The following is a 26,016-nucleotide window of genomic DNA, read 5'->3' on the forward strand; positions in this document are numbered from 1 at the left end:
TACTATTAAAGTTAGATCAAATACATTTAGGAAGCAACTTGAAGAGATATCTACTGGATAAAAGTGAGACTTTGGAGAATATTCTAATAATAAAACAAATGGACTGAAACATAGCAAACCTCTTAAAATCCATCAGTCCCTAATAATATAAAGTCTTCACTGGTCACTGTATCAGTCATCTATTACCAATAGTCTTGTGAAATAAACCACCCAAAACTCAGCGGCTTAAGCAAAAATCATGGATTCTTGTTCATATGTCTGTGGGGCTCCTGGAGGTCAGTTGCTCTAGTTTGGGTTTGCCTGGGCTTGGCTCCAAGCAGCAGATGGGGTCCAGATCTCCTCTGCATTTCTGTCATCCTCAGGTCAGGAGCAGACTGATGAGACATGTTCTTCTCATGATAATGACAGAAGGCAAGAAAGCAAGCCTAACCACACAAGCACATATCAAGCTGCTTATTGCTATTTGGCTGACATTAGCCAAAGTAATTTCTCATGACTGAGCCCAAAGTCAAGAGGGGAAAGAACACTCTGCTTCTACTAAAATTAACTCAAAAATATAATAATATAGCATAAATGAACTGAAAAGTATAATAATATAGCATGACATTAATTCTTCATCCCACACAGGTGGGATGAAGAATTAATGTCAATAATTTTATCTCCCACAGCCACTTATGGGACATTTTCTAGAGAACCAACTAATAATCTAAAATACCAGTAAATAAAAAGGTATTTTAAAAATACATATCCTGTCTTTCCAGTGCAAACTATGCATCAAGATATTCAAAGAGTTGATGTAGAATGTATTTTAAAACTGATAAATGAAGAAAGAACAATGAAATTAGAATATTGCCATTCTTGAATACTCTAAAATTAGAATATCACCATTCTCTACTGGTAATGAAATAACATATTGGCACATTATCATCATTGCTTGATAGAAATATATGTGAAAAGCTTATGGAGCAAGGAAACTAACAAATAATACCAGAGTTCCCAGGAAGTAATTGAGAACCAATTTAAATAGACTCTTACTAGCCAAAGATGACAATATTTGAGCATCAATAAGCAGAATAAAAGCAATGGATCAAAATTCATTAAAATATTTGAATGCATGAGTCATAAAAATATTGAACACAAACAAAATTCAAACAAGCAAAAATAAAACATGGGTGACATTTGGATGATAGAAAGAAATCAACTCATTATTTTAAACATAGGAAAATAAAGGAAACAATCAGGCATTTGCCCAGCTTTTCCTATATGAGCTGTAACTCAGGGTAACCAAATAGTTGATTAGAGAAAGTTTCCCTTTATGCAAGTATTTCAGTTAATAAATTAATAATGATTGAATAAATTAGAATATCACTATTTTACAACCTCTAATGGATTAATAGATTAAAGCAATGATCATCAATTGCTAACATTACCCAAAGAAAGACAAACAGATATTACGTATCTCTTGAATAAAATGCATAATGCCACCTATAAAGTAGTATTTTCCAAACTTTCTAACTTCAATCTAATCAAGTCTCTAGATCTCACCTCTAATTTATATGAGGTGCAGGGGAGGCAGAAACATGTTACATTAAACCTTGGGGTGCAATTTGCAAAACCCAGAGCATAGAAAAGTACAATGCAGAAACTGCTCAGACAAATAAGATCGTCCATGAATTGATAATTGTTGGAAGTTGGGTGAAGGAACATGGACGTTTTGAATTGTATTTTTGCATTTATCTGAATTTGAATAATAATTTTTTTTTACTTAAAGTAAGTCATGCTGGGCATTTGTTGAAAACTATGTGTGGTTTAAACAAAGAGAACAAGTCTCGTTTTGGGGTGTATGTAGAGCCCAAGTTATCCTTTAAGCTGTCTGACAGCGAACCAGAGTGGCAGTGGCTAGTGGACATTTTCTGAGTCACTGCACCCCCCTCTGAATACTATTCAGAGTGCCATCTAATATCAGTGACTTTCAGAGATTAATGACAAAACTAAAGTGGGTGCTAGTTTGTAAAATTCAGAAGTTAATCTCTCATCTAGAGCAGTAACTAAAATTCCTGGAATAGGAGATTGAACAATTATTCAAAAAAAAAATCACCCATGTTATCACATTCATGCGTTAGACTAAATACGTTTCCTATGTGTCTGATGATCAAACATCATGAGTATCTTTATAAATAACTTATGATCGCATGTCCTCATGAACAATTGTACACATCATAAAAAGAAACTCTTGCTGATGTGAGAGAGTCAATGAATTGCCACCAATACTTAAATTAAGGTAGTAAGATGGGAACATAGTGTCTCTCTTCTGCTGTCATGTATATTACTTTGGCATTCATGAAGGTCTGGCATTAAATGACATCATTTTTATTTTATTTTTTTTGGTACCGCAAGATTCCTATATGCTAGAGCTATCCTCTTATTGCCTTTATGTTGTTAAGCCTCTGTAAGGGAGTAACCTAATAAGAATTTTAATAGTGCATAGACAATGTGACTCTAAACAAAAATGTGCAAGGACTGCTATTAAGAAATATTTATCAGTGCTCTTGTTGCTTTAACTACAGAGACTCTGATTTGCAAATAGGATGTCTGTGTGGGTGTAATATTTAACTGATTTCTCTAGACTTAAATTTCATGGGGAAAGACATTAGTTCTTGGATACATGACTTTGAAATAATGGTATTTATTGACTTTGATTATGCTTTTTAACTGAGGTCAGTGTGAAGCTTTGGCATTAGAAAATGTGTTAAATATGTTGAATTGTATGTGAAGTCAACTAGTAAACCATAACTCTTCAATTTGAAACAGGTGGGGATAGAAGACATAAAGTTTAGGGAGATAGATTGGGGTGGGGGATACAGAGAGACAAAGACATATGGAAGGAAGGAGGGATGATATAAAGCCTCTGAATAGATCCATGAATGGAAATGCTCCTTTACGTTGTCCATAGATGACAGTATACTCATGGAATTTTTTGTCTTGTTTTGGTGAAGTTGGCTGAAATTTAAATACTGTTAGTTTTAGGAAAGAAATCAGTAGAGTAATTGGTTCCAGTACTACGAAAATTAAGAACATGTCCTTCCTGTGCCTCCTGTTAGTTCATTTCTAGAGTAAGAGTGTTGTATATACAGCCAAATGGATTATTGGTCTGTCTCTGAATGTCAGCTCTCATGCCCATATAGGACACTTATGTCTATAAAGATATAAGTTATAACCTCCCCAGAAAAAGCATCAGAGAGAAATCTGAATTACAGTTTTTGTTCAGCCTCAACTCTTGTTATTAATTATGCTATTCCATTATTTTGCTATTTATGAAGTGGGGAAGAGCAGTCATATGTTCCTCTCCATTTGGGCCAGTTGGGAAGTGGGCAGAGCTCCTTGGAAGACTAGATCATCCCACCAAATTACTATGCCAAAAACACATAAAATATATATGCCGAGTGCTACAGAAGGATTAACACCCAATCAAGGTTTAAGATACAGCAGAATTATATGGGGATGAAGACTAAAAATATAGATTCCTGGGATTTGCTTTTAGAAAATTCCAAATCATGAGATATTGGAGCAAGCCCAGGAATCTGTATTGTAGTGAACAGCCCAGGTGATTTCAATATGTGTAGTTCCTAGAACGTGATTATCATAAACACTAGTAAGCTGATACAATATGAAAAGACGTAGAAGTTAGAAAACCTACATTTACTCTTCAAGAGATTATAAGAAAATATTAATGTTCTCATTGTAAGAATTTGTAGGTGAATTTATAAACATATAGATCTACATTATGCAATATATTCTTATTCATGTATTACTTTTTTAATGGCAAAATAATTGAAATGGTAAATTTCCCACACAGTAAATAAAATTAAATTCCAAATCAACTAAGCATAGCATTCACCAGTTATTGTCATTTTCAGCACACCAAATGTATGCTAATTTAAATTTCCAAATTGTACAACTCAGTAAAAGTCACATAGCTGTGAAAGCCCCATGAAAACTTAAAAAGACATAAAAATGCCAAGTCTTTTTTTTAAATTTTTTGGCATTGTTTTGAATATAACCAGGCACAGTCTCTGGCTTTTTTTTTTTTTTTTTAACCACATAGCTACTATTAAGAACACTTTCCTCTGCTAGGAGAGATACAGGCAACTGTGGATGGCTGTTAGAGTCTGGCCAGGAAAAGAAATCAGTAGACGCAATCTCCAGAAAATCTGCAAGAGAATCACTTGATATTTACTATAAGGTTCAGATTCCTAGACTACCCTGCCTTATACATATTAAATAAGGATCTGGTTGAAAGGAGGGACCAGGATAATCATGGATATCTGTAAGTAAATAATGTCCACTTTTACAGCTTGAGATGCATAGGCACAATGATGTTATCAAATTCTCTCCTTACAACAGAAAGGAAAAAATATTATGTAGCTTGAATTTTCCTTTGTATTTTCTGAAACTTTTACTTCTTTCAATAGTGACAAAGGAGAGCCTCCAGTGCAGGGCCTGGGTTAAAATAAGGTGAATGAGGCTCTTGCCTTGGGTGCAAAAATTAAGGGGCTATTTAAGAAAAAAAAGAAAAGAAATAATAAAAGCAGAAAACAGAGCTCTGCCAAGCCATATTAAATCCTGAAGTAAAATGAGTCATACTTAAAAGAAGTAAAATAAGTAATACTGATTCCTTTATTTAAATTTTTATTTTTTGTTCATCATGGATAATTTTGCATTAATTTTATCTTTTTAAATAGTGCATTAAAATATTTTTTATTTTGATTACTGAGTTTTTCAGCACCACCTTAATTTTTGGACCAGAGGCAAACGCCTCACCCTAGTTACAGCTCTGTTTCTATGCACTGTGCAGAATGGAATTACCCCAGTTATTTAAAAGCATGTTAACATCCAAGCACGATGGGTTGTTTCCCTCCAATTGCATCTCCTGGGTAAATATTTTTCTGCCTGGAGCTAAGACCAATCATGCTCCCCAAATTTAGTCAGATCCATTATGTAATGAAGTCAAATGAACTTATGTTTTCCTAGAATGAGACTGAAGTGAGAGTGCCCTAAAACATATGGCTAGGTCAATAATTTTTAAAATTAACTAATGTACTAAAAAATGAAATAAGGTGGGGAGGAAGATATATTAAGGGGGGAAAAAAAACATGCTAAACTAGAGTGCCTGTATCCAGGTTTGAGTATAAAGTAAAAAAAAAAAAAAAAAATACTGAGTTGATTAAATTATAGTTCTCCTCAACAACTAATAATGTCTTCAGAGGTTCTATTTGCTGTTATTATTGTATTTTGGATGGAAGAGTTTCTCTAAAGAAAATCTTTTTGAAGCCCCATGACCAAGAAGAAGAAACCCAAGCCAAGTATTTGATTGCCTACTAAGTACTTGTTGTGACAATATACCCACAGAAGCAGATTTTGTCATACTGGCTCGTTTACTACTGCAAAGTTTCACTATTGTCTTCATTAAACTAAAACAGCTTGTTTAAAACCTACACATGGCAGGGATCTTTTGAAAATTGTTCAAACATGGCATAGAATTGCAGACTAAAAAGTAATACGAAGTCTAAAACATAAAGTTAGCCTTTTGAGCACAGTTAAAGGAGCCAGGTTTCGTTAATTGAGGACGTAGTCATTGTGATGACAGTGCAATATGTTGGTGAAAGTTTCTTAAAAGCCTCTAAAAGAAAAAGAGCAAGTTTGTAGGTGAGTACAATTTGCAGTGGAGAGGTTCACCAATATGTTGATAGAGATTATCACTAGAAATACAATCTGGGTGCTTTTATCTTCCTATAAAAAGTGCATTATTTGATTTTTCTATAATGAGATTATTTTGCCTACATACAAAGCATTTTAATAGTAGTCACCTTAGAAAAATATATTCATATCTTAATGTCAGTAGGAAAGTTTTTCGGTTAGGACCTAAAGGAAATTTCTTTTTTTGCATTATAAGGATTATAAAGCCCTTAATTGCATCCATTTTATATAGTAAAATTTTCAGAGACATTAAAAATTGAAATTGATACTTTAAGAAAGTATTTATGTTATTGTCCTATACAGTGGTGAAGAAATGAGCAGGAAGACTACTTAGGTCATTTCAAGCTTCATAATTCTATTGTTTGAAATGCTTTTTCAAAAAATTTGAGAAAAGAGTACTACAGTAAGTTCTTGAGAATTTTGCTGGTTCCATTAAGTTACTGTAGAAAATATTTTTTTCATAAATTTCTATGAAAAATTTATATAAGCCATATATAGTTTTTCTTAATTTAAGAAAGTAAATATTTTATATCAAAAACCTAGTTCATTTCAGGAAAATAAAGTTCTAGTAACTTTTTAAAATATTTAAGGGTATGAAATTGTTTCCTTTGCCTCAAGCCTTTTTCGTAATTTATAAAGGGAAAATTAAGACTACTATTTATGTCATATTTTCACTTATATTTTATCCCAAACTTAACGAATAATATTTTATTTAAGGATTCTCTAGTCATTCTTCTTTTTATCCATTTATTTTAAAAAAAATATTGCCTGTGTACCTACCATATGGCAGACACTGTGTGAGATCCTGAGGAGAGGCAAACAAGCTAGATGTGATGACTGTCCTCAGGAAGGAAATGCTATAGGTTTGCCTCAATTGCTTTGCAAAAAATTACCAACAAGTGGCAAATTTCAAAATATCCTGCCCATAACTCTGGACATAGTTATTCTAGAATCTATCTACCTTGGAGAAAATATTTTCAAATGCATCTAGATTTTTATTGTTAGAATTTCATAGATTACTTTGAGGAATTAAGCAATGGAAAATGGAAAAATGTATGCTCACTCTTACTCAGCTGATGATGAATGTTTTTTGAATAAAGCCCGGTGATGATAACCATGATAATGTCATATAATAATTCTGTTTTGATGTGGAAGTCAAATGCATTCATGATTTATACTTTAGAGGAAATAGTTCTGTGTACCTAGGCATGCATTAATAATTTACACATTGGACAACTATGCCTCATTTGCATGCTTTTAAAATGTTTGAAAAACTTCAAACATAATGAAAAGCATGTCTGTTTGCACATGGGATTAATTTGCTGTTAGAAGTAGAAATTCTGCATAAAGCTATCTGTTCTATGAGGAAAAACATTCTACCCTCTGTACCTACTGGATGAAGAATGAAGCCTTGGTATGAATACAGACATGTCCTTACATCTTTCTAAAAGTGTAGTTGACAAATCCCTCCCTTGACATGCCATGCCTTTTCTTTAATAATACAGAGAATGGACACTCTCTGAGGTTCCACTTTTATTGAAGATAGAATGTTTTTTGTAGACTAACGTGCCAACCAAGAACAACTAGAAAAAGCTTTAAAAAATGTTTACAAGCCTTAGAGAGCAACTGAGGCCACCGAGAGTTGATGGGCAATGCTATCTAATAAAAGATAAGTGTATTTTGGCAGTCTGCTGTGCTATTACTTTCATTAAATTTACCTTAGGTGAAAAGCTAAGAAAAAAATTTTAAATGTGGTATAAAAAAAACCAAAAAACAAAAAACCAATTACCAGGCATTTGACCTAAAAAAACCCCAAATGACTGTAAAAGGAAAAAAGAAAAAGAGTTTTAAAAATGGAGACAAAAAAGTAAAATAAGTGATTCAGATATTGGTGTTATCAGATCCAGAATTTGAAATAATTGTGATTAATATGTTAAGAAAATAGATAATATAATGAAAAACCTCACCAAAAACTAGAATCTAAAAATAATCAAATAGAAATTCTATAACTAGAAAAATAAAACCACTTAAGTAAAACTAAAAAACAAAAAAACTTAAATGAGGTTAGGTTAGAATCAGCAGAAGAAAAAATTACTAAACTAAATATTAAGCCAATAGAAAATATCAAGACTAAAGCAAAGAAAAAAAAAAAAGAGTGGAGAAAGAAAAATTACTTGATGGAAGAAAATTGTTGGAAGTCATATATCTGATAAGGCATCGATATCCAGTACATAGAGAGGAATCTTACAACTCAACAACAAAACAAACAACTCAATTAAAAAAATGGGCAAGGACTTAATTAGACATTTCTCCAAAGACAACATTCAGATGGCCAAGAAGCACATGAAAAGATCTTGAACATCACTAATCATTAGGGAAACGAAAATCAAAACTGTGATGAGATACTACTTCATGGTCACTAGGATGGCTATTATGAAATAAAAACAAAAACAGAAAACAGTAGTGTTGGCAAGAATGTAGAGAAACTGGAACTCTTGCATTGCTGGGAACCACTATGGAATATGGTATGATATGCCTCAAGAATTACCATATGAGGGGCTTCCCTGGTGGTGCAGTGGTTGAGAGTCCGCCTGCCAATGCAGGGGACACTGGTTCGAGCCGTGGTCTGGGAAGATCCCACATGCTGCGGAGCAACTGGGCCCGTGACCCACAACTACTGAGCCTGCGCGTCTGGAGCCTGTGCTCTGCAACAAGAGAGGCCGCGATAGTGAGAGGCCCGCACACCGCGATGAAGAGTGGCCCCCGCTTGCCGCAACTAGAGAAAGCCCTCGCACAGAAACAAAGACCCAACACAGCCAAAAATAAATTAATTAATTAATAAAAAAAAAAAAAAAAAGAAAGAATTACCATATGACCCAGCAATCTGCTTCTTGGTATATACCCAAAGGAATTGAAAGCAGGGTCTTGAAGAGAGATTTGTACACCCATGTTTGTAGCAGCATTATTCCCAATGGCTAAAATGTGGAGGTAACCCAAGTGTCCACTGACAGATGAATAGATAAATAAAAAGTGGTATATAAATAAAACAGAACATTATTCATCCTTAAGAAAGAAGGAAATTCTGACACCTGCTACAACATGGATGAACCTTGAGGATACTGTGCTGAGTGAAATAAGCCCGTCACATAAAGACACATACTGTATGATCCCACCCACATGCAGTTCCTAGAGAAGCCAAACCCATAGAGAGAGAAAGCAGAATGGTGGGTGCCAGGGCCTGGGGGAGGAGTGGTGATGGGGGAGTTGTTTAATGGGTGCAGAGTTTCAGTTTGGGAAGATGAAAAAGTTCTGGAGATGGGCGGGGTTGATGGTTGCACAATGATGTGAATGTGTTTATTAATGCCACTGAACTGTACACTTAAAAATGGCTAAGATGGTAAATTTTATATTATGTATATTTCACCATAATAAAAAAAAATGGGAAAAAAAAAGAAAAATTACTCGAGACACAGAATGTGGTAAAATTATCTAACATATACAAAATTGCAGTTCAAGCAAAAAAGGGGAGAAATAATTGGAATTAAGCAATATGTGATTAGAAACTGGCCAAGAATTCTCCCAAATTTATGAACGGTATCAGGTCACAGATATAAGAAGACCCTAAGCAGGAAAAAGCACAAAGAAAACCACACCTTTGAAAGTCATAGTAAAACTGCCCAATACCACATTAAAAAATCTTAAAAATCACCACGGGGGCTAAAAAGATACATAACCTTAAAGGATCAGCAAAATGACATGATAACTGACATTTCAATATAATTTATTGAAGCCAAAATATATTGGGATGATGGTTTTTAATTGCTGAAAGAATAATTTCCCAAACAATTTTCTGTAAACTAAAATATTATTTCTAAAAGGAAAGCAAAATAAGTATATCGTGAAACAAAATCTGAGATTTTTGCCACCAGTAGACCCAACCAAATGAAATAACAAAGGACATTTTTCATACAGAAAAAAATAAATCCAATGAAAACAAGTAAATGCAGGAAGGAATGAAGAGCTATAGAAAAGTTAAGTATGTGGATAATTATAAATATTGACCTATAAAATAATAATAGTAATGTATCATAGGGATTATAACATAGAAATGCAATACAAGACAACAATAGCACAAAAGCCAGAAAGGGGAAAGAGAGTTAAAGAGTTCAAATGTCCTTACATTGCCCTGGACATAGTAATTTATGTTTGACTCTGATTAGTTAAGCATGCATACTCTAATCTGAGGAAACCACTAAAAGCTGCTAGAGGAACAAAGTTAAATAATACAAGTAATTGACTAATCCAATATAATTCAAAAAAAGGAGGGGAAAAGGAAACATCGACTAGGTAGGACAATTACAAAATAAATAGTAAGATAGTATATATCCAACTATATCAGCAATTATTTTAAGTATAAATAGAAAAAGAACTCCAAGTAAAAACAAAGAATGTCATATAGAATTTTAAAACTCAACCAAATGTAATATATAGAGAAGCATTTTAAATATAAACATACAGAAAAATTAAAGCAAAAATAAAAAATATATACCTTACAAAAACTAATCCAAAGAAAACTGGGTTAGCTACACTGATATCTGACAAAATAAACTTTAAGGCCAGCAGCAATACTAGAGGATATAGCATACTGATTAAAGCATTCCTCTACCAAGAATAGATAACAATTATATTTTTATTCAACAAATTATACATATATGACAAAATATATTAAAATATATAAAAATTATATTTGCTTATTTATAACAAAATGCATAAAGAAAAATTACCAGAACTTAAAGAATATATAATGTATGAATTACACAGTAAATAAACTTGATTTAATCAACAGACATAGAATACTCATGCACAACAATTGCAGAGCAAACATTCTTTTCAAGCCTAAAAAATTAATATATACAAGACCTTAAGGTAAGTTTCAACAAAGTTGAAAGGATTGATATCATAAAGAACATGAATTCTGAATGCATAATATAAGGAAAAAAATCCTCCAATGTTTGAAAGTTGTCATACTAAGCATCTAAGTATCTATGGATCAAAAAAGAAATCTCAATTAGAAATGAAAAAAATATTTTCACCTGAATCATAATGAAAATCCCACATATCAGAACTTGTGGTGTGCAGCTAAAGTCATGTTAAGAAGACAATGTATAATCTTCAAAGAAGATATTAAAAAAGAAGAAAGAGTGACAATTAAGGTTATGAGTATCCATCTTAAGAATTTAGCCAGAAATTAGAAAAGGAGTGCATTAAACAAAAAGAAAATAAGAGAAAAATAATTTTTAAAAGCAGAAGTCAATTATATGGAAAACAAATATACAATAAAAAGTAAATAAAGATAAACATTGATTCTTAGGAAAGATGATTAAAGTTGATAACTCCATATGATGAGTTATGAAGTTAAAAAGAGAGAAGAATAAGAATTACTAATACCAGGGAAAATGGAGCATCTGTAAGGATCATATATAAATATATAATGACCTCATTAGTGAATATTCTACCAAGCATTTAATGAAGAACAATACCAGTATTACATAAATCCTTCAAGAAAATAGGGAAAAATGAGAACACTTCTCATTTTGTTTTATAAGGACAGCATTACCTACCTTGTTCCCAAATTACAGGCCATTCTTCTTCATGAATTTAGCTGTAGAAACCCTATATAAAGTATTACCAAACAAAATTAATAAAAGTGTAATAAGGACAAACAAGCAGGGCATATAACAGCAATTTAAGTGGTTAACATTTGAAAATTAACCAATGTTGTTAATCACATTAACAGAGAAAAGAAAAATTACATGATTGTATCAAAGGATGTTAAATACCTTTTGATGTAATTCAACAATATTAGTAGGCTGAGATTAGAAACAAATTTACTTAATCTGATAAATATCTATGTTAAAATGCAACAGGTGCTATGCATAATGTTGAATAATTAAAAGCTACTAAGTATTATATTTCATTATAAAGGTTCCTTAGTTGAGACAACAAAGATAAACAAGGAGACAAGTAAAACAAAATAGTGCATACATATACCCTCACATGTATTAACACTTGATTTTTTATTTTTAACAAAGATGACACTGCAGAACAATGAAGAAATTATGGTCTTTTCAATATACAGTTTTGAGTTAACTGGATATTCTTATCAAGAAAAAAATTAAACCTGATGTAATGTTGATCTAAATGTGAGAGACATTTTTTTGAAGCATAAAATACATTACTATGAGGTAACATAATGATTTAGCATAGATTTTTTTTTCTTAAATAGGACACATGAAACAACCAAAATGGAAAATATTTAAAAGTTTGTTTCCTGTTTAAAAAAAAAAAAAAAAACAAACAAACATGAAATAGACACAAAGTTACCCTGAGAGGGTAAGGTATTTTAATATGCATAAATGTAAAAGAAATCATATGCAGAATATATATAAATTCCTACAATTAAATTTCAAGACAGGTAATCAAATAGAAAAATGGGCAAAATACTTGAATAGGCTACTTTCCAAGAGGATATCCTAATGACCAATAAATTGATGAGTAGGTGCTCAGCATCATTAGTCATCTGGAAAATAAAAAATAAAACCACAATGAGATAGCAGTAATATCAACTAAAATATCTAAAATTAAGATGATTGATAAGTATTTGTTGGCCAGAAAGTGAGAAACTCTCACATGCTGCTTTTCAGAGTATAAATTATTACAACTTTGGAAATCTTTTTGGCAACAACTACTAAAGGTAACTCATGACCCAGCAATGCAAACTTGGGTGTGGACTCAATGGAATTGTGTATATATTTGCACCAAATAACTATAAGAATGTTTATAACATATTGTTTGTAAGTGTTAGATATTGAAAGTAATCCAAATGTTTATCAACAATTGGGTAGATAAATAAATATTAATATATTTATAAAACAGAATAAAGCATTGAAAAATGAGCAAATTACCACTGCATGCATCAACGTGAATGGATCTCACAAGCATAACGTTGACGCAAAGGAGAATATGTTGAATGACAGCATAGATACACACTGGAAAATAGCCAAAATTAGTATGGGGGTTAGAAATACAGATGTTGATTACATTTATGGAGGAAGGGATAGGAAATGGCTGAAAGGAATATGAGTGTCATATTCTATTATTTATCTTGATGAAAATCACATGGGTGTGTTCACTTTTTTGAAACTCATCAAGCTCTAGACTTAGGTTTTCTATATTGTATTACTCCATACTACAATAAAAAAGTTTCATTTAAAATTACTGCTGGTATTAAATGACTAGAAAACTACAATTTTCCTTTTTCTTATCCTGATAGCCTATTCAAGACCTATGTTTACCTAAAATGTATTGAGATGTATGCATTTGGGAGAGGTATTCTTGCTTTCTCTATTGTGGTATTTTTTCTCTTCCTTTTTTCAATCTCTTAAAAATTAAAGAAAACTCCAGAATAATAATTTTATATTATATTTTATAGCTTTCTGTCTTTGAAAAGTACTGTAACAGAAGGGTACAGTGAACAAGAACGTGGGTTTTAGTCGTAGACACATCTGGTTGTCATTCCCTCCAGAAGCAATCTATGAGTTTGGGCACAAGTTAATTAGAATCTCTAAGCCATATCTTGTTGAAAGACAGACAGAGAAACAGGGAGAGAGAGAGAAAGTGAGAGCAGGAACAAGAGTGAGAAAGTGAGAGAGGAAAAGAGCAAGAGGGGGGAAAGAATGAATGAAGGAAGGAATGTCTACTTCTCAAGGTCGTTATATGGGTTAAAGTAATACATATGTAAAATCATCTAGCATACTGCCTCTTATACTAGTTTTCTCCATATGTATATTTTCCCAACCTCTCTGTTATGTATATACTGTATTAGTTTCCTAGGGCTATCATAACAAATTACCACAAACTAGATGGTTTAAAACAACACAAACTTATTTTCTTACAATTCAGGAGGCTAGAAATCTGAAATCAAAATGTGAACATCGTTGGTCCTTTCTTGAGACTCTGAGGAAGATTCTATTCCATACCTCTCTCAGAGCTTCTGGTGGTTGCTGGCATTCTTTGGCGTTCCTTGGCTCGTAGCTGCATCACCGTGATTTCTTTGTCTGTATGGCTATATTCCTTGTATTTCCTCCGTCTCTTTCTCTCCTTATAAGGGCACTAATCTTTGGATTTAGGCCCACCCTAATCCAGTATGACTTCATCTTAACTTGATTACATCTACAAAGACCTTATTTCCAAATAAGGTCACATTCACAGATACTGGGGGTGAGAACTTCAACATATCGTTTTGGGGGACGCAATTCAACCCACAACATATCAAGCAGGCATTAAACTAGAGAAGCTAAGAGATTTGCTTAGGGCATTAAACAAAGCTAATAACAAAGCTAGAACTAGGAAACATATGTAACTCAGAATCCAGTGTTTCTTCCCATATACCAAGCTACTTAGAAAATCATCTTCCTGATTCCAGTAGTAAAACTTTAATCCTGATTATATCTATTTGTTCACTTTATATTCTTAGCTAGATTGAGAACATATAAACACATCTTTTGAAATATTGAACTCAGACAAAAATAATGCATGAGTGTGAGTTTGCATGTGTATGTGTGAACATAAATGTGAAGGTGACAAATTGGCAGCCCATGTGCCATTTCCAAGCAGCAAAGAAGTCTGTTTTGTCCTGTACAGTTTTGTTGTTGTGGAGGTTATCATTATTTTTTTTAATGATATATGATTTTATAAATCAATAGCTTATATATAAAATTCCAGATTTCCAGGTGCTTCTGAAAAATCATATGATCTGGCAACATTGGACCCACCTGTCCGCAATCTGCTAGGGCTGGGGAGTAGATGCCCTTTTTAGAAAAGTATGCAGTTTTTATTTGGCCACAGTGCCAACCCGTTCTCAATGTTTCCCCACTTCCGTTTACCTCACTCATGTATGTCACATGCTGGACTTGCTTAGTCATTTCCGTCTGCTCTCCTTGATTTACAGAAAATTAAATTGCCTAGTATTGTACTATAGTCTCATTCAATGGGATGTCTAGATCAAGTGCAAATAATTTAGGCTTTAATTCATCTCCATTTTACTGTTATTTTTCCTTCAGCAGGAGAAAAGCTCTTATAAGAATAAAACTCTTGTTAATTCTGCTGCACAAGTAACTTCAAAAGTCTAAGATTATTTTTTATATAAAAAGTGTGTATTATTACTCTAATTTGTGAAATTTCAACGGGGTGTACTGAATATCTACCATTGTCTTTATTTTTGACATATTTAGCTCTGTGTGTGAATGATTGTATACGTGTATGATATATAATTAAATGAAAAACAATATTAAGCAGATGCAGCAGAGAAAAAATCTGGATATGAAAGGTAAACGTAAAAACCACAGGAGAAGGAGAGAGCCCTGGAAGAATAATGAGGCTTAAAACTATATATAAAAATGGGGGGAGGGGCAGTAGTTCGTGATAGGATGGGAAACAAATGAACAACACACAAACAAACAATTCACACAGGATGTGCCTTAAAAGCTAACTACAAGATATTTCAATATGCCAGCACAAAGAATTGATTCCACAGATTTCTGGGGGCAGAAATAAGCTGAAATGAAGCAAAGGTACAATAAGGCTTGAATCTCACTGGCATCTATAACTCCAGCACAACTCTTGCTTTTCCCTCAAAAGCCACAGTAAGGGAAATTAAACTGGACTGGTTAAATTAAACAAATTGGATGCAGGGACCCAATGAAAATAAGCATAAAGCTAGATTCTGATGAATGAGAAAATTCCTTTCCTGAAGTCTAGCAGCTGGGAATGGAAGGGATTGACTGTAAGTGGGAGTGGGGTAGGTGTAGGGGCAATAAAGAGACAAAGTTCGGGTATAGGAGGAGAAATAAGTTCTTACAGGGGATAACAAAGACAGGCTCAAGTATGTAACTAATCAGTGAGTGAAATAACACGCCAGGCAGGGGCTTCACACAAATTTAGTTTAGTAGCTGCTATTCTTCTTCAGAAAGATTTTTCATCATTGTGGGGTGAAGGAAGTTTGGGGGTAGGCATGACAGAAAATACACAGGTGTTAGTGGTGCCCTAGATTTAAGAACACTGCTCATCAAACACACTGCAGTGGTCCCACACTGAAACCTCTCTAGCAGGTGCATTGATTAGAACTTAACTACTATTCTCAAGTACCTATCCATGTGCTTTCTCTACCGTAGCTTGATACCTTAATAATTATCATTATTCAAATAATTTGTAGGCATTAAAAAAATCACAGTCTATCTTCTGATTACTGAAAAATTATATACTCATGTGAAAGTAGCCTAATTTTACTATGCCGAAGATTTTTTCAAGTAGTACAAAAGTATTTGACATGCTGAGTTTGCTTATTTCTCCTGAAAGTAACTTAGTAAACTTCATGAGAAATTATTGGGATTTTTCTACATGAAATTTCCAGTATGTTTGTTCCAGTCTATAGCTGAATCCAAAGACTCAGACTTATTGCATTTCCTTGCATTTAAAAATTCCTCTAGTTGCTGTGTTGAAAATGAGGTTTACATAGCAGCATGTTCAAGAACTATTCATCAGCTTTTGTTGATGAGAAACTCATATCAGTTCATACAAAGGAAACCAGCTAGAGACATTTAACCACAAACCAAGTAACAAGGATTGTATATATTATTAAAAGAAATAAGTTGTAAACTAAACAATAGCATTCCAGTTATGCAACAGTGATACTGTAATTGGTTAGAGGAATTCACTATTAATCTGAAACTTAGTTGAGAATAGCATGTAATCTAATCTCTCCCTAGTAATACCATATTTCAGTAGAAAAAATGGCTTCATTTTGATCACTTGAATCACAGCAAATAGAAAATCCCTCAAAATGATAAATCTTCTTGCTCTTTTAAATTATCTACCATCTTTAGCGGAAAAGTATTTAATACATATCACTCATATTTTCCTTCATTATTACCATGCATTTCTTCTCAATCACATATCTGTAAAGTTAAAACTCCCTTCCAAATTGATATCAGTCTTGGAATTCATGGGTATCTCAAAGCCTCCACTTTGCCTAATGTTAATTGAGAAAGTAGGTGTTTACACTGATCTCCTAATGTTAAAGCACAAGCTATGATTGCAGCAATAAACACAGAGTGTCTCTGTATTCATTTCTCAGTCAAAAAAATCTTATCACTTAGTTTCATTTATTTTTAGTGTAGAGCGAGTTTCCAAGTTAGAATGCTCATTAATATTTAATACCCTATGGAAATATATTTGTTTATGATGATCATGCATTTCCATTTTCATTGTTGCAAAATGTTTACCAGTTTATGGCATGAGATATTATTTATGTTTCCATATTTGGGTTGTCAGAAATTCTCCCAATCAGACATAATCATAAACAACCACCTTGATTTCACAATTATCTCATTTGTTCTGAGTAGAAGCAAGGGGCAGGAGTTAAAATTCTTCACACACTACTGTAGCCTAAAATTGGTAGATTCCCTAAGGTCGATTGGAGAGGAATTAATCTTAGTTTCCACTTTCTAAAAAAAAAAATACTAGATTCTTCTGACAAGTGTTAAATTGCCTCAAATTCATATCAATAGGAATCATTTCACATCTTACCCACAAACAAAAATAATGATAGTAATATTAAAAACACCTCACCGGTTTTCATTAAGATATTTCATATAGTATTTGTCATTAGGGAAAGACATTACCACATTCCAAAGTTGACTGTTTAGTTTCCTGAATTCCTCTTGATGAAACTCTTAAAAGGGGAATTAACATTTATTAGCATCTGCATTGTGCCAAGAAGTGTGCTAGGCATATTTGATCATTTGATGAGAGGCAGTGTAGCAAGGTGTTTAAGATCACAGTCTTGAGTTTGAATCCTTCCTTGCTCTTATATTGCTAGGTGTGACCTTGACTGTCTTGGTTAACCTCTCTGTGCTTCACTTTTCTCATTGGTAAAATGAGTGAAATCCTAGACTCTATTTTATAGGGTTGCTGTGAGGGATAAACTAAGTTAATGTAAGTAAAGCAGTGGAGCACTGTTTCACATGGAGCCGACACTCAAAATTAGATATTGGCATTATCCTCACCAGATCTTATATAGTGAGGTGCCCTTATCCTCATTTTACTGATGAGGAAACTAGTGCTCAGAGAGTTGAAACAATTTATGTTTAGAAACAACACAGCAAGTCATACTTTAAAATAAAGAGCTTTTATCACTAAATTATGTTGTGATATTTTTTTCCATTCTAAACACATATTGATAGTTTTCCCTCTGCATATTTACTGAAATAAAGAGATCTATATCTGTCCATGTTTCTTAGACTAGATACAGTAGTTACTTTAAATCTGATAACTGCAAAGGGGATTACTGCAACATATAATCTAGTCCCTCAGTTTAGATTTTGTGTGTGTGTGTGTGTGTGTGTGTGTGTGTGTGTGAGTAAGGGGTGGGCACGGAGGACTTTTTGTTTTAAAACTTATGCATGAAGAATAAGAATTGTAACATGTCTTTGAATTAGAAAACCACAGAAGACACCCCAAGGAAAACCATGATCCAGTGGAAACGTTGTGTAGCCCAACTGAAGATAAGATCCAAATTCACAAACGTAAAGTTAAAGAAACTAAATAATTAATCAGGTCATATACACTGGTGGCAATCAGTGGGTTTTAAGAGTCCAGGTAAAAGGGTTTGACTCTTAAGAGAGCCTCTACAAATTTCTGCTATCACCATAAGATTCACTGATGAATGTACACACAGATATTAAGGGCATCATGGAACATTTCTAGATTCAATTCTTAAAAATTCACTGTCCCTTCTACTTACTTTTCAGTAAGCTTTACCTCTATAATAGACACGTGTGGGCATACCTTATATGCTATTTGCTCTAGAACCTATTGGCAAATGGTAGGAAAATTTTTAAAAAGGCCCTGAATTAGGTAGATTATTCTTGTGGTCCAAATTCACGTAATGACTGGTTAACCTTAGATAAGGTATTTTTCTGAGACTTAGCTTTACATTATTTAAAATTTCATTTTTGTTTTTTAAAACATGTTAATAGTTATTATTTCATTACATCCCCAAAGTAATCCTGTGGAATAAGTTGGCACTCACCGGTACCCCTACTTCACAGTCAGGGAATCTGGATTTCAGAGAAGTGACTTCCATTGGGTCAAACAGAACAGAATGGGCTTGGAATTAATAGAAATAAGCTAGTATTCACTCAATTCTAAAATATTTTATGTCCATTTATTTAATCTCCACAACAACAAACAGATGAATTGGGAGCTACTAATATATCCATTTAACAGATGAGGTGACTGAGGCATTGTAAGGTTAAGCATCTTACCCAAGGTCATAGCTGATAAATGGCAGAGATGAAATTCAAGCCCAGACAACCTGATTCTAGTTCCCACACATTTAATTACTTGACCACAGTATCTTTCTGAAGCCAATAAAAATAATAAAACTTGTTCCTGTCTCCAAGTTATTTAGACTCTTTTACAAAAGTAGTGAAAGTATAAATAGGTTTATCAAAAGGAATGAGTTCTGGTTTCTTTGGCAGGAAATGAATATTGCATTTGGAATGTATCTTATTTCAGTACTCCTGAATTTGTCTAGTTTTTACAGTTTTGTTTTATAGGGCCTAGAGGCAGAAGATAGTCTTACCTTATAGCATTTGAGGCTGAAGCTATTAGGTTTGTGGTGTTGAGATAAATATGTCTGCTTTTTCTGCTCTAAAACTAACCCAGGCTAGGAATGTGATAGGGTTAGGAGTTTAAATGTCCATAGGACTCAAACTATAATTTAGCCACACACTTCAGACTTCTCTACCACCTATTCTGCAAGCTCCCTTAGATTTAACTCCTTTGTCATCAAACTCAGCAATGTCTCCTAGGCATGCCCAGTGATATGGTTAGAGCCTTGCATCAAGTTTCACTTCCTCCAGGCTTTACCAAAAGGAAGGAGACAAAGGGAAGAGTTAAATAGCTACAGAAGTTGGTTCAGCTCAGGATGCCCATGGCCAGGGAAGAGCACAGATGGGTCCCTTTCACATCTTTTCGGCACAGCTTAGGCAGATCGTGAAAATCTGAAGTGATCACTCAGCCCAGGGCCACAGTAAGGGGTGGGGCAGGGACGGTGGATCTGGGGGAATGCCAGCGACTGTGTGAATCTTGCCTGTCCCTGCATTCCTCGAAGAGCTGTAGCTTTTCAAGGGTTCCAAGCAGGAGATCTAAGTGCACAAGTAAAGCCAGAGGTCATCTTAATCATCACCGACTCCTTGGCACCTTCCTTTTGGCCCTGGAACCCTCTCAGATACCCTCTCCCAATCACGACTAAACCCCGAAGAAGTGGAATCTCCACACAGCTTTCCGTGGGTCTAGCAGGGGCCTGGGCATGCTCAGTAGGCTACGTGGTTCTCTGGTTCCTCTCTCTCTCTCTCTCTCTCTCTCTCCCCCCTTCACCGCCCCGTGCGGGAGGGTGGGTGGTGACAAGTTAGAGGCACTTGCGTTAGGTCCCCGCCCCCAGGATCGGGCTCCCCCTGCAAGGGGACGAAGCAAAGGCAGAAACACACCTCGCTGCGCAACATCCCGACCGGGAGGGGCTGCGCCCCAGGGCTGAGCCCACCAGTATCCCCGTCTGAGGACGGCCCGCCGCTCTCCATGGTACTGCGGAGAGCTCAGCTCCGCCCTTCTCTTTCGGAAGGACAGCACCCGGCGTCACGTAACCCAGCCTTCTCGGGCTCCACGACCGCCTCCTCCTTCCCAGCTCTTTCCCTCTCCTCCTCCTTCTGCTCCCCTCCTTTGCCTGTTCTCCCCTCCCGCACTCCTGGAGATAGACGCTCAAGCCTGACGCCTCTGAAAAGGCAGCAGCAGTCGCCTTATGCACAGACCTCAGGAAATTCGCTTTGACCGATGCATGCCTCAAGCTCTGGCTCGAGCTAAGGGGGAATAACCGGGCAGGTAAAGAAGCCCAATTTGTGTTGGGGGGAGGGGATGGGGCGAGGCTAGCTCGAGAAGGATATCTTTCCCCATTGTAACTGAGCCAGGATCTGCCACAAATGCACAGGGAAGGATGGGTGGTGGGAGGGTGGAGGAGTACAGATCTTGGTGGTTTTGCATGAAGCTTTTTAAATAGATGGTAAGAAGATGAGACAGTGGAACTGGGGTAGTAACTTAAAAGACTGAATGCAGTGATTTATTAGCAAAAAAAGAAAATGGGCAAGTTAGAAACCAAAGCAATAAGATACATCTATAGCTACATCTTTCTTTCCCTTCCCCATCAGCTCCATGCTGTGCCTAGCCTTAATTTGTGCAGTTGACTCCAGGCTCTAAGACACTGCACTGGTATTAGAGATGGAGCTTAGAGACTGGGCGGGAAAGCCAGGGAGAATTTTGGGTGTGCATTGGTATTGAGGGACTTTGCAAAAGCCAGGGGGAAAAGATAGGCACTTCTAAAAATTCAAAGATTTCAGGTTCTTTATTATGGTTTATTGAAAGGTGCATGGAAAGGTGTGCGTGTGTGTGTGGTGTGTGTTACCGTAAACATATTAAAATAAATGCAACTGCAGCCGATGACCATACTGTATCGATCCTTCCAGTGGCTTGGGAATGAATTTGATTCTAGAAATGAAAGAAAAGATTAATGAGGCTGTTAGTCTGCTTCTGAATTAGAGTGCTTCTTCCTTTGGCTGCAGTGAGGTTGTTTTCCAGATCCTTTTATTTTATCCTCTAATTTGTGAACTCACTAGGTTTTCCGGGCACCTAGAGAGAATCCTTTTCTCCATATAAATACAGATACTCTCTCTCACACAATGAGCTTCCTCTAAGAACTGGGAAAGTCAGTTGACCTCCGCTGTGGTAAGAATATATATGTTTTTCCCCTTCTCTTACATTCCATAAAAAATTGTCTAGGTATGCATCAGTGGAGGAGGGCAGGAGAGAGGTGTAAAGAAAGGTTTTGTGATCTATGTACTATAAGTTAATAAAATAATTGGCTCCAACTGACTTACAAAAAAAAAATGGTTTTCTAACACACGAGCTTGTGGATGGTTTCAAAGCACTACTCTTGATCTTGAAATTCCAGATTTATTTCACAATGACTGAAAATTTCAGATTTCTGAGTCCACTTAAAAAATGAAAGTATACTGAATAATATGCTATCTTAGAACGATTTTTAAGAGCACTTTTCTTTTGGCTTGGCACGGGAGTAGACGAGATATGGCTGGTGATTGCTGATGGTGTGGAATGTATCAGCCATAATAAATAAGCAACCGAGATTTTTATTTCCCTTTGCTAGTGGGCAGTGTGTGTGTGTGTGTGTGTGTGTGTGTGTGTGTGTGTGTGTGTAGTGTGTTGTGTGTGTGCTGAAAGAGAGAGAACCAGTCATCAATTTCATCTGGGGAGGAACTTGAAGTGGGATCCCCTAGCTTGGTGGCTCTCAGCTGACACCTGTAGGGATTGCTCTGTACTGAAGAGAAATGCTCTCAGCTCCCTCCATGGAGAAGCAGCAGCACAATGCGGTGCCATAAATTACTGCTAGTTTCAGCTTGTAGGAAAAAAAAAGTGTTAATTGGATAGTGAGCTTCTGTGTCCAGGCAATAAATTGGTGTGTGTGCGTGTGTGTGCGTGTGTGTGCATGTGTGTGTATGTGGTGGGGGGAGATAGTGGGAAGTGGTGAGGGAGATACATGTGTTTTCTTGACATGACCAGATGACACATTTGTGATTGTTGTTTGTCCAAATGTGAGAGTAATTTTTTGGTAAAAAAATAAAAAGCCTTAAAAACAATTCACTATTTATGATTTCTATACCATTACAAGAACCTGTCAGATTAGCGTTGAATAAAGAGAGGTGATTTAATAGTACAGTGAGTAATTCAAAGATATGATTTTAAATTCAAGCATCCTGGAACCACAGCAGCTAAGGTGACACACATGCCAGCTGCTGTTTTAACCACACAAATTCTAAGAGCTGACAGCCAGAAAGGACTTGAAGAGGAGTTAAGATCACTACACGGTTAGGCAAAATATTAAATACTTCACCCATCTTTAGAGGAGTTAATATTATGGCAGCTGAGACACAAATGCCACTAAAAATAGACATCTGGCTCCAGTGGGAAGTTTTCTCCTATAACGGATTATTCCTTTAATAAAAAGGAAGAAAATACTTGGTTGAAATTTAAGAGAGATGCCCAAGAGACTATCAATATTCCTTCTCTCTGAGAAAAATAAAATGGTAGGAATGCTATACAAATCCACGTTGGCAGCTTCCAGTCAACATTTTGATATGCTCTGCCTGTTGTAAAATCAGCTATTAACTGAGATTTGAATAGGTTGTATTTTTATTGTCCATGTAACCAGTGCACAATACAAGCAGAAGTCCCTAACAGAGCCTTTTTTTCCCTGTCCTTCTCATATATTTTAAAAATTAAACTTTCTCAGAAATAGTAAAAGACAGCATTAACCAAATCGCTATACAAACCTGGGAGGGTTACCTATTAACAGTTATAATAAACTACAAGGGTGTAATGGCTGATTGTAAGAGTGTGATATTAACTATTAGGAGACATTAGTTCTTACTTGTAGATCAGGACAAATAAGCTCCTTCCAATAAGGTTAACTCTGACTTCCTAACAGCACTAGTTATATACCTGGCTTCTGGGCTGAATAATGATTATATGATACTCTTACAGACTTTAGAACTTAATTTTTATTTTCATTCTCTGCAGATTTCTGGGTCCTTATAAAAAGACAAAATAAAACCAAAATGCATCACCGACACACAACCAATTGATATGCTGGCATCTTAGCGTGGCCTTGCAGAGGTGGAGAGGAAAGAAGAGGGGCTGTTGTGATTTCCACATCTAACAGCTTCTGGCTATTTCACAGCATCTGTGTTTGAACCCTACTGTTGGGGAGGGACAAAGAGAAGTAAAACCCAGCCTGTGAGGCCACCGTGTGCAAGGAATTCTGCTTTGGCTACAGTGGTACTGGAAGTCCATGATATGACAGAAGAAGCAGGCCTTTGAAGCTACTCTGGGGTTGATAAGTGGTGCCTTAAAGAGGCAAGGGGCCCCTTTCTCCCTTCTGGTTTGGGACACTACATCTGGAGGAGAAACACTTGAGGCATTACCAAGCATTCAAGGACCCTGGTTCATTGCTGGCTTCTTGTAATTGCCTGGAAAGTGTGACTCGAACTGCTTCCCTTTTGCCTGGTACCACTGATGGTACCTGGCAGATGATGGTATTTGAAGAGTGAAGCATCTGTTGACACCACCGATAAATGGATGTGTGATTTCCCTTGACTTTCTGTTGACACCTTTTCCAGAGCGTTGCTTCCAAAGTGTATCCTCCCTTTGGTCTGGAAGTTCTGTGGCTGCCCTGTACTACTGGGGTCTACGTTTTCCAGTTGGGAGGGGACTATAGGGAGAGAGGGAGGGGTTGCTGGAAGAAGAAGAAGAAAAAAAGAGCTAGATAAAGGAGGGTGCATCCCTCCCACTCCTGCCCATCCCCTTACCCGACTTATTTCCGGATCCCTATTTCTGCATCACGGTGTCCAGGACCATTTTGACCCTGTCGGCCCCGGCACCCCCCCGCCGCACCCCAGCTCCGAGCATGGGGACGGCGCTTCTCCAGCGCGGGGGCTGCTTTCTCGTGTGCCTCTCGCTGCTGCTCCTGGGCTGCTGGGCAGAGCTGGGCAGCGGGCTGGAGTTCCCGGGCGCTGAGGGCCAGTGGACGCGCTTCCCCAAGTGGAACGCCTGCTGCGAGAGCGAGATGAGCTTCCAGCTCAAGACGCGCAGCGCCCGGGGCCTAGTGCTCTACTTCGACGATGAGGGCTTCTGCGACTTCCTGGAGCTCATCCTGACGCGCGGCGGCCGCCTGCAGCTCAGCTTCTCCATCTTCTGCGCCGAGCCCGCCACGCTCCTGGCCGACACCCCGGTCAACGACGGCGCGTGGCACAGCGTGCGTATCCGACGTCAGTTCCGCAACACCACGCTCTTCATCGACCAGGTGGAGGCCAAGTGGGTGGAGGTCAAGTCCAAGCGCCGGGACATGACGGTGTTCAGCGGCCTCTTCGTCGGGGGGCTGCCCCCGGAACTGCGCGCCGCGGCGCTCAAGCTCACGCTGGCCTCCGTGCGGGAGCGAGAGCCCTTCAAAGGGTGGATTCGCGACGTGCGGGTCAACTCCTCGCAGGCCCTGCCGGTGGACAGCGGCGAGGTGAAGCTGGACGACGAGCCGCCCAACAGCGGCGGCGGGAGCCCGTGCGAGGCTGGCGAGGAGGGCGAGGGCGGGGTGTGCCTCAACGGAGGCGTGTGCTCCGTAGTGGACGACCAGGCGGTGTGCGACTGCTCGCGAACCGGCTTCCGCGGCAAGGACTGCAGCCAAGGTAAGGCCGGGCGACGTCTGAGCCCCGGGGGCCTCGGCCTGGGCAGGGCGCGGGGAGGCAGGGCGAGGCAGGCCCGGGCCGGTGCATGGGGGCTTCCTTCTCTGGAGAGTGTTTCAGATAGCGTCCCGGTGAAGACCTGTTTCGGGTGTCTCTGCCTTATCACCTCTCACAACCCCTCCCTTGGTGTCCTCGTCATGGTTGAGCAGCCGCCATTTCCAGGTTCAGTTCCTCCCGGGAGCCCGTTCTACCAACCCTATTTCCTAACAAGTGGCAGGGAGAATGCCCTCTCCTCTTCATTGCTCTGGTTCTTTGCCCAGCCGCTCCCTATCTTCATCGGGCTGGGGCGCACCTGAACGTACGCTGTGATTTTCCTCTACCACCACTAAGTCTGTAATACACCGATTTTCCCCGTATGATGCAGATAAGCATCTAGAAGATTGGGCACACGTTTGGTGAAAAATGAAGTCAGGAGAGATTCAGCATGGTTGAACATCCCCACGTAGTTACTCGTTGGTAAAGGACAAGGGAGACAGGATTCGTAAGCACAGCTGTGCTTTTTACAAGAAAAGTGATAACGTCCTGCTCCTGGTTGTGGGAAAAGGTGGTGGGGCGGGGGAGGACTTGTGAGGATTTCCTTGATTAGAAGGAAGAGGGTTCTTGGAACTAATGTTAGTTTCTTTGGTTATGTCCAAGTCCAACATTTGTCAGTTTAATAAAATTATCTTATTTCTGTGGTTTCTTGAAATGGGAGAGAGGTCAGCTCATGTTTAGAAATGTTAGAGATTAAATAGCATATTTCTCAATTAGCAGATGACTTGGGAGGATAAATAGTACA

General features: G+C 37.1%; 1 protein-coding gene across 21 annotated transcripts in view; it reads left to right on the top strand.

Moving 5' to 3' along the window:
- Nucleotides 1–20,399: 20,399 nt before the first annotated feature.
- NRXN1 (neurexin 1) overlaps nucleotides 20,400–26,016 on the top strand; it is a 1,116,259-nt gene continuing 1,110,642 nt past the window's right edge. For all 21 annotated transcript variants that reach the window (XM_036873338.1, XM_036873339.1, XM_036873343.1 and 18 more), the window contains exons 1-2: nucleotides 20,400–20,757; nucleotides 23,524–25,181. In XM_036873338.1, coding sequence (XP_036729233.1) covers nucleotides 24,410–25,181 — 772 coding nt within the window. In that variant the 5' untranslated portion in view covers nucleotides 20,400–20,757; nucleotides 23,524–24,409. The remainder of the gene's footprint in view (nucleotides 20,758–23,523; nucleotides 25,182–26,016) is intronic.

Source organism: Balaenoptera musculus, chromosome 13, assembly GCF_009873245.2.
Source record: "Balaenoptera musculus isolate JJ_BM4_2016_0621 chromosome 13, mBalMus1.pri.v3, whole genome shotgun sequence".
NCBI lineage: Eukaryota > Metazoa > Chordata > Mammalia > Artiodactyla > Balaenopteridae > Balaenoptera > Balaenoptera musculus.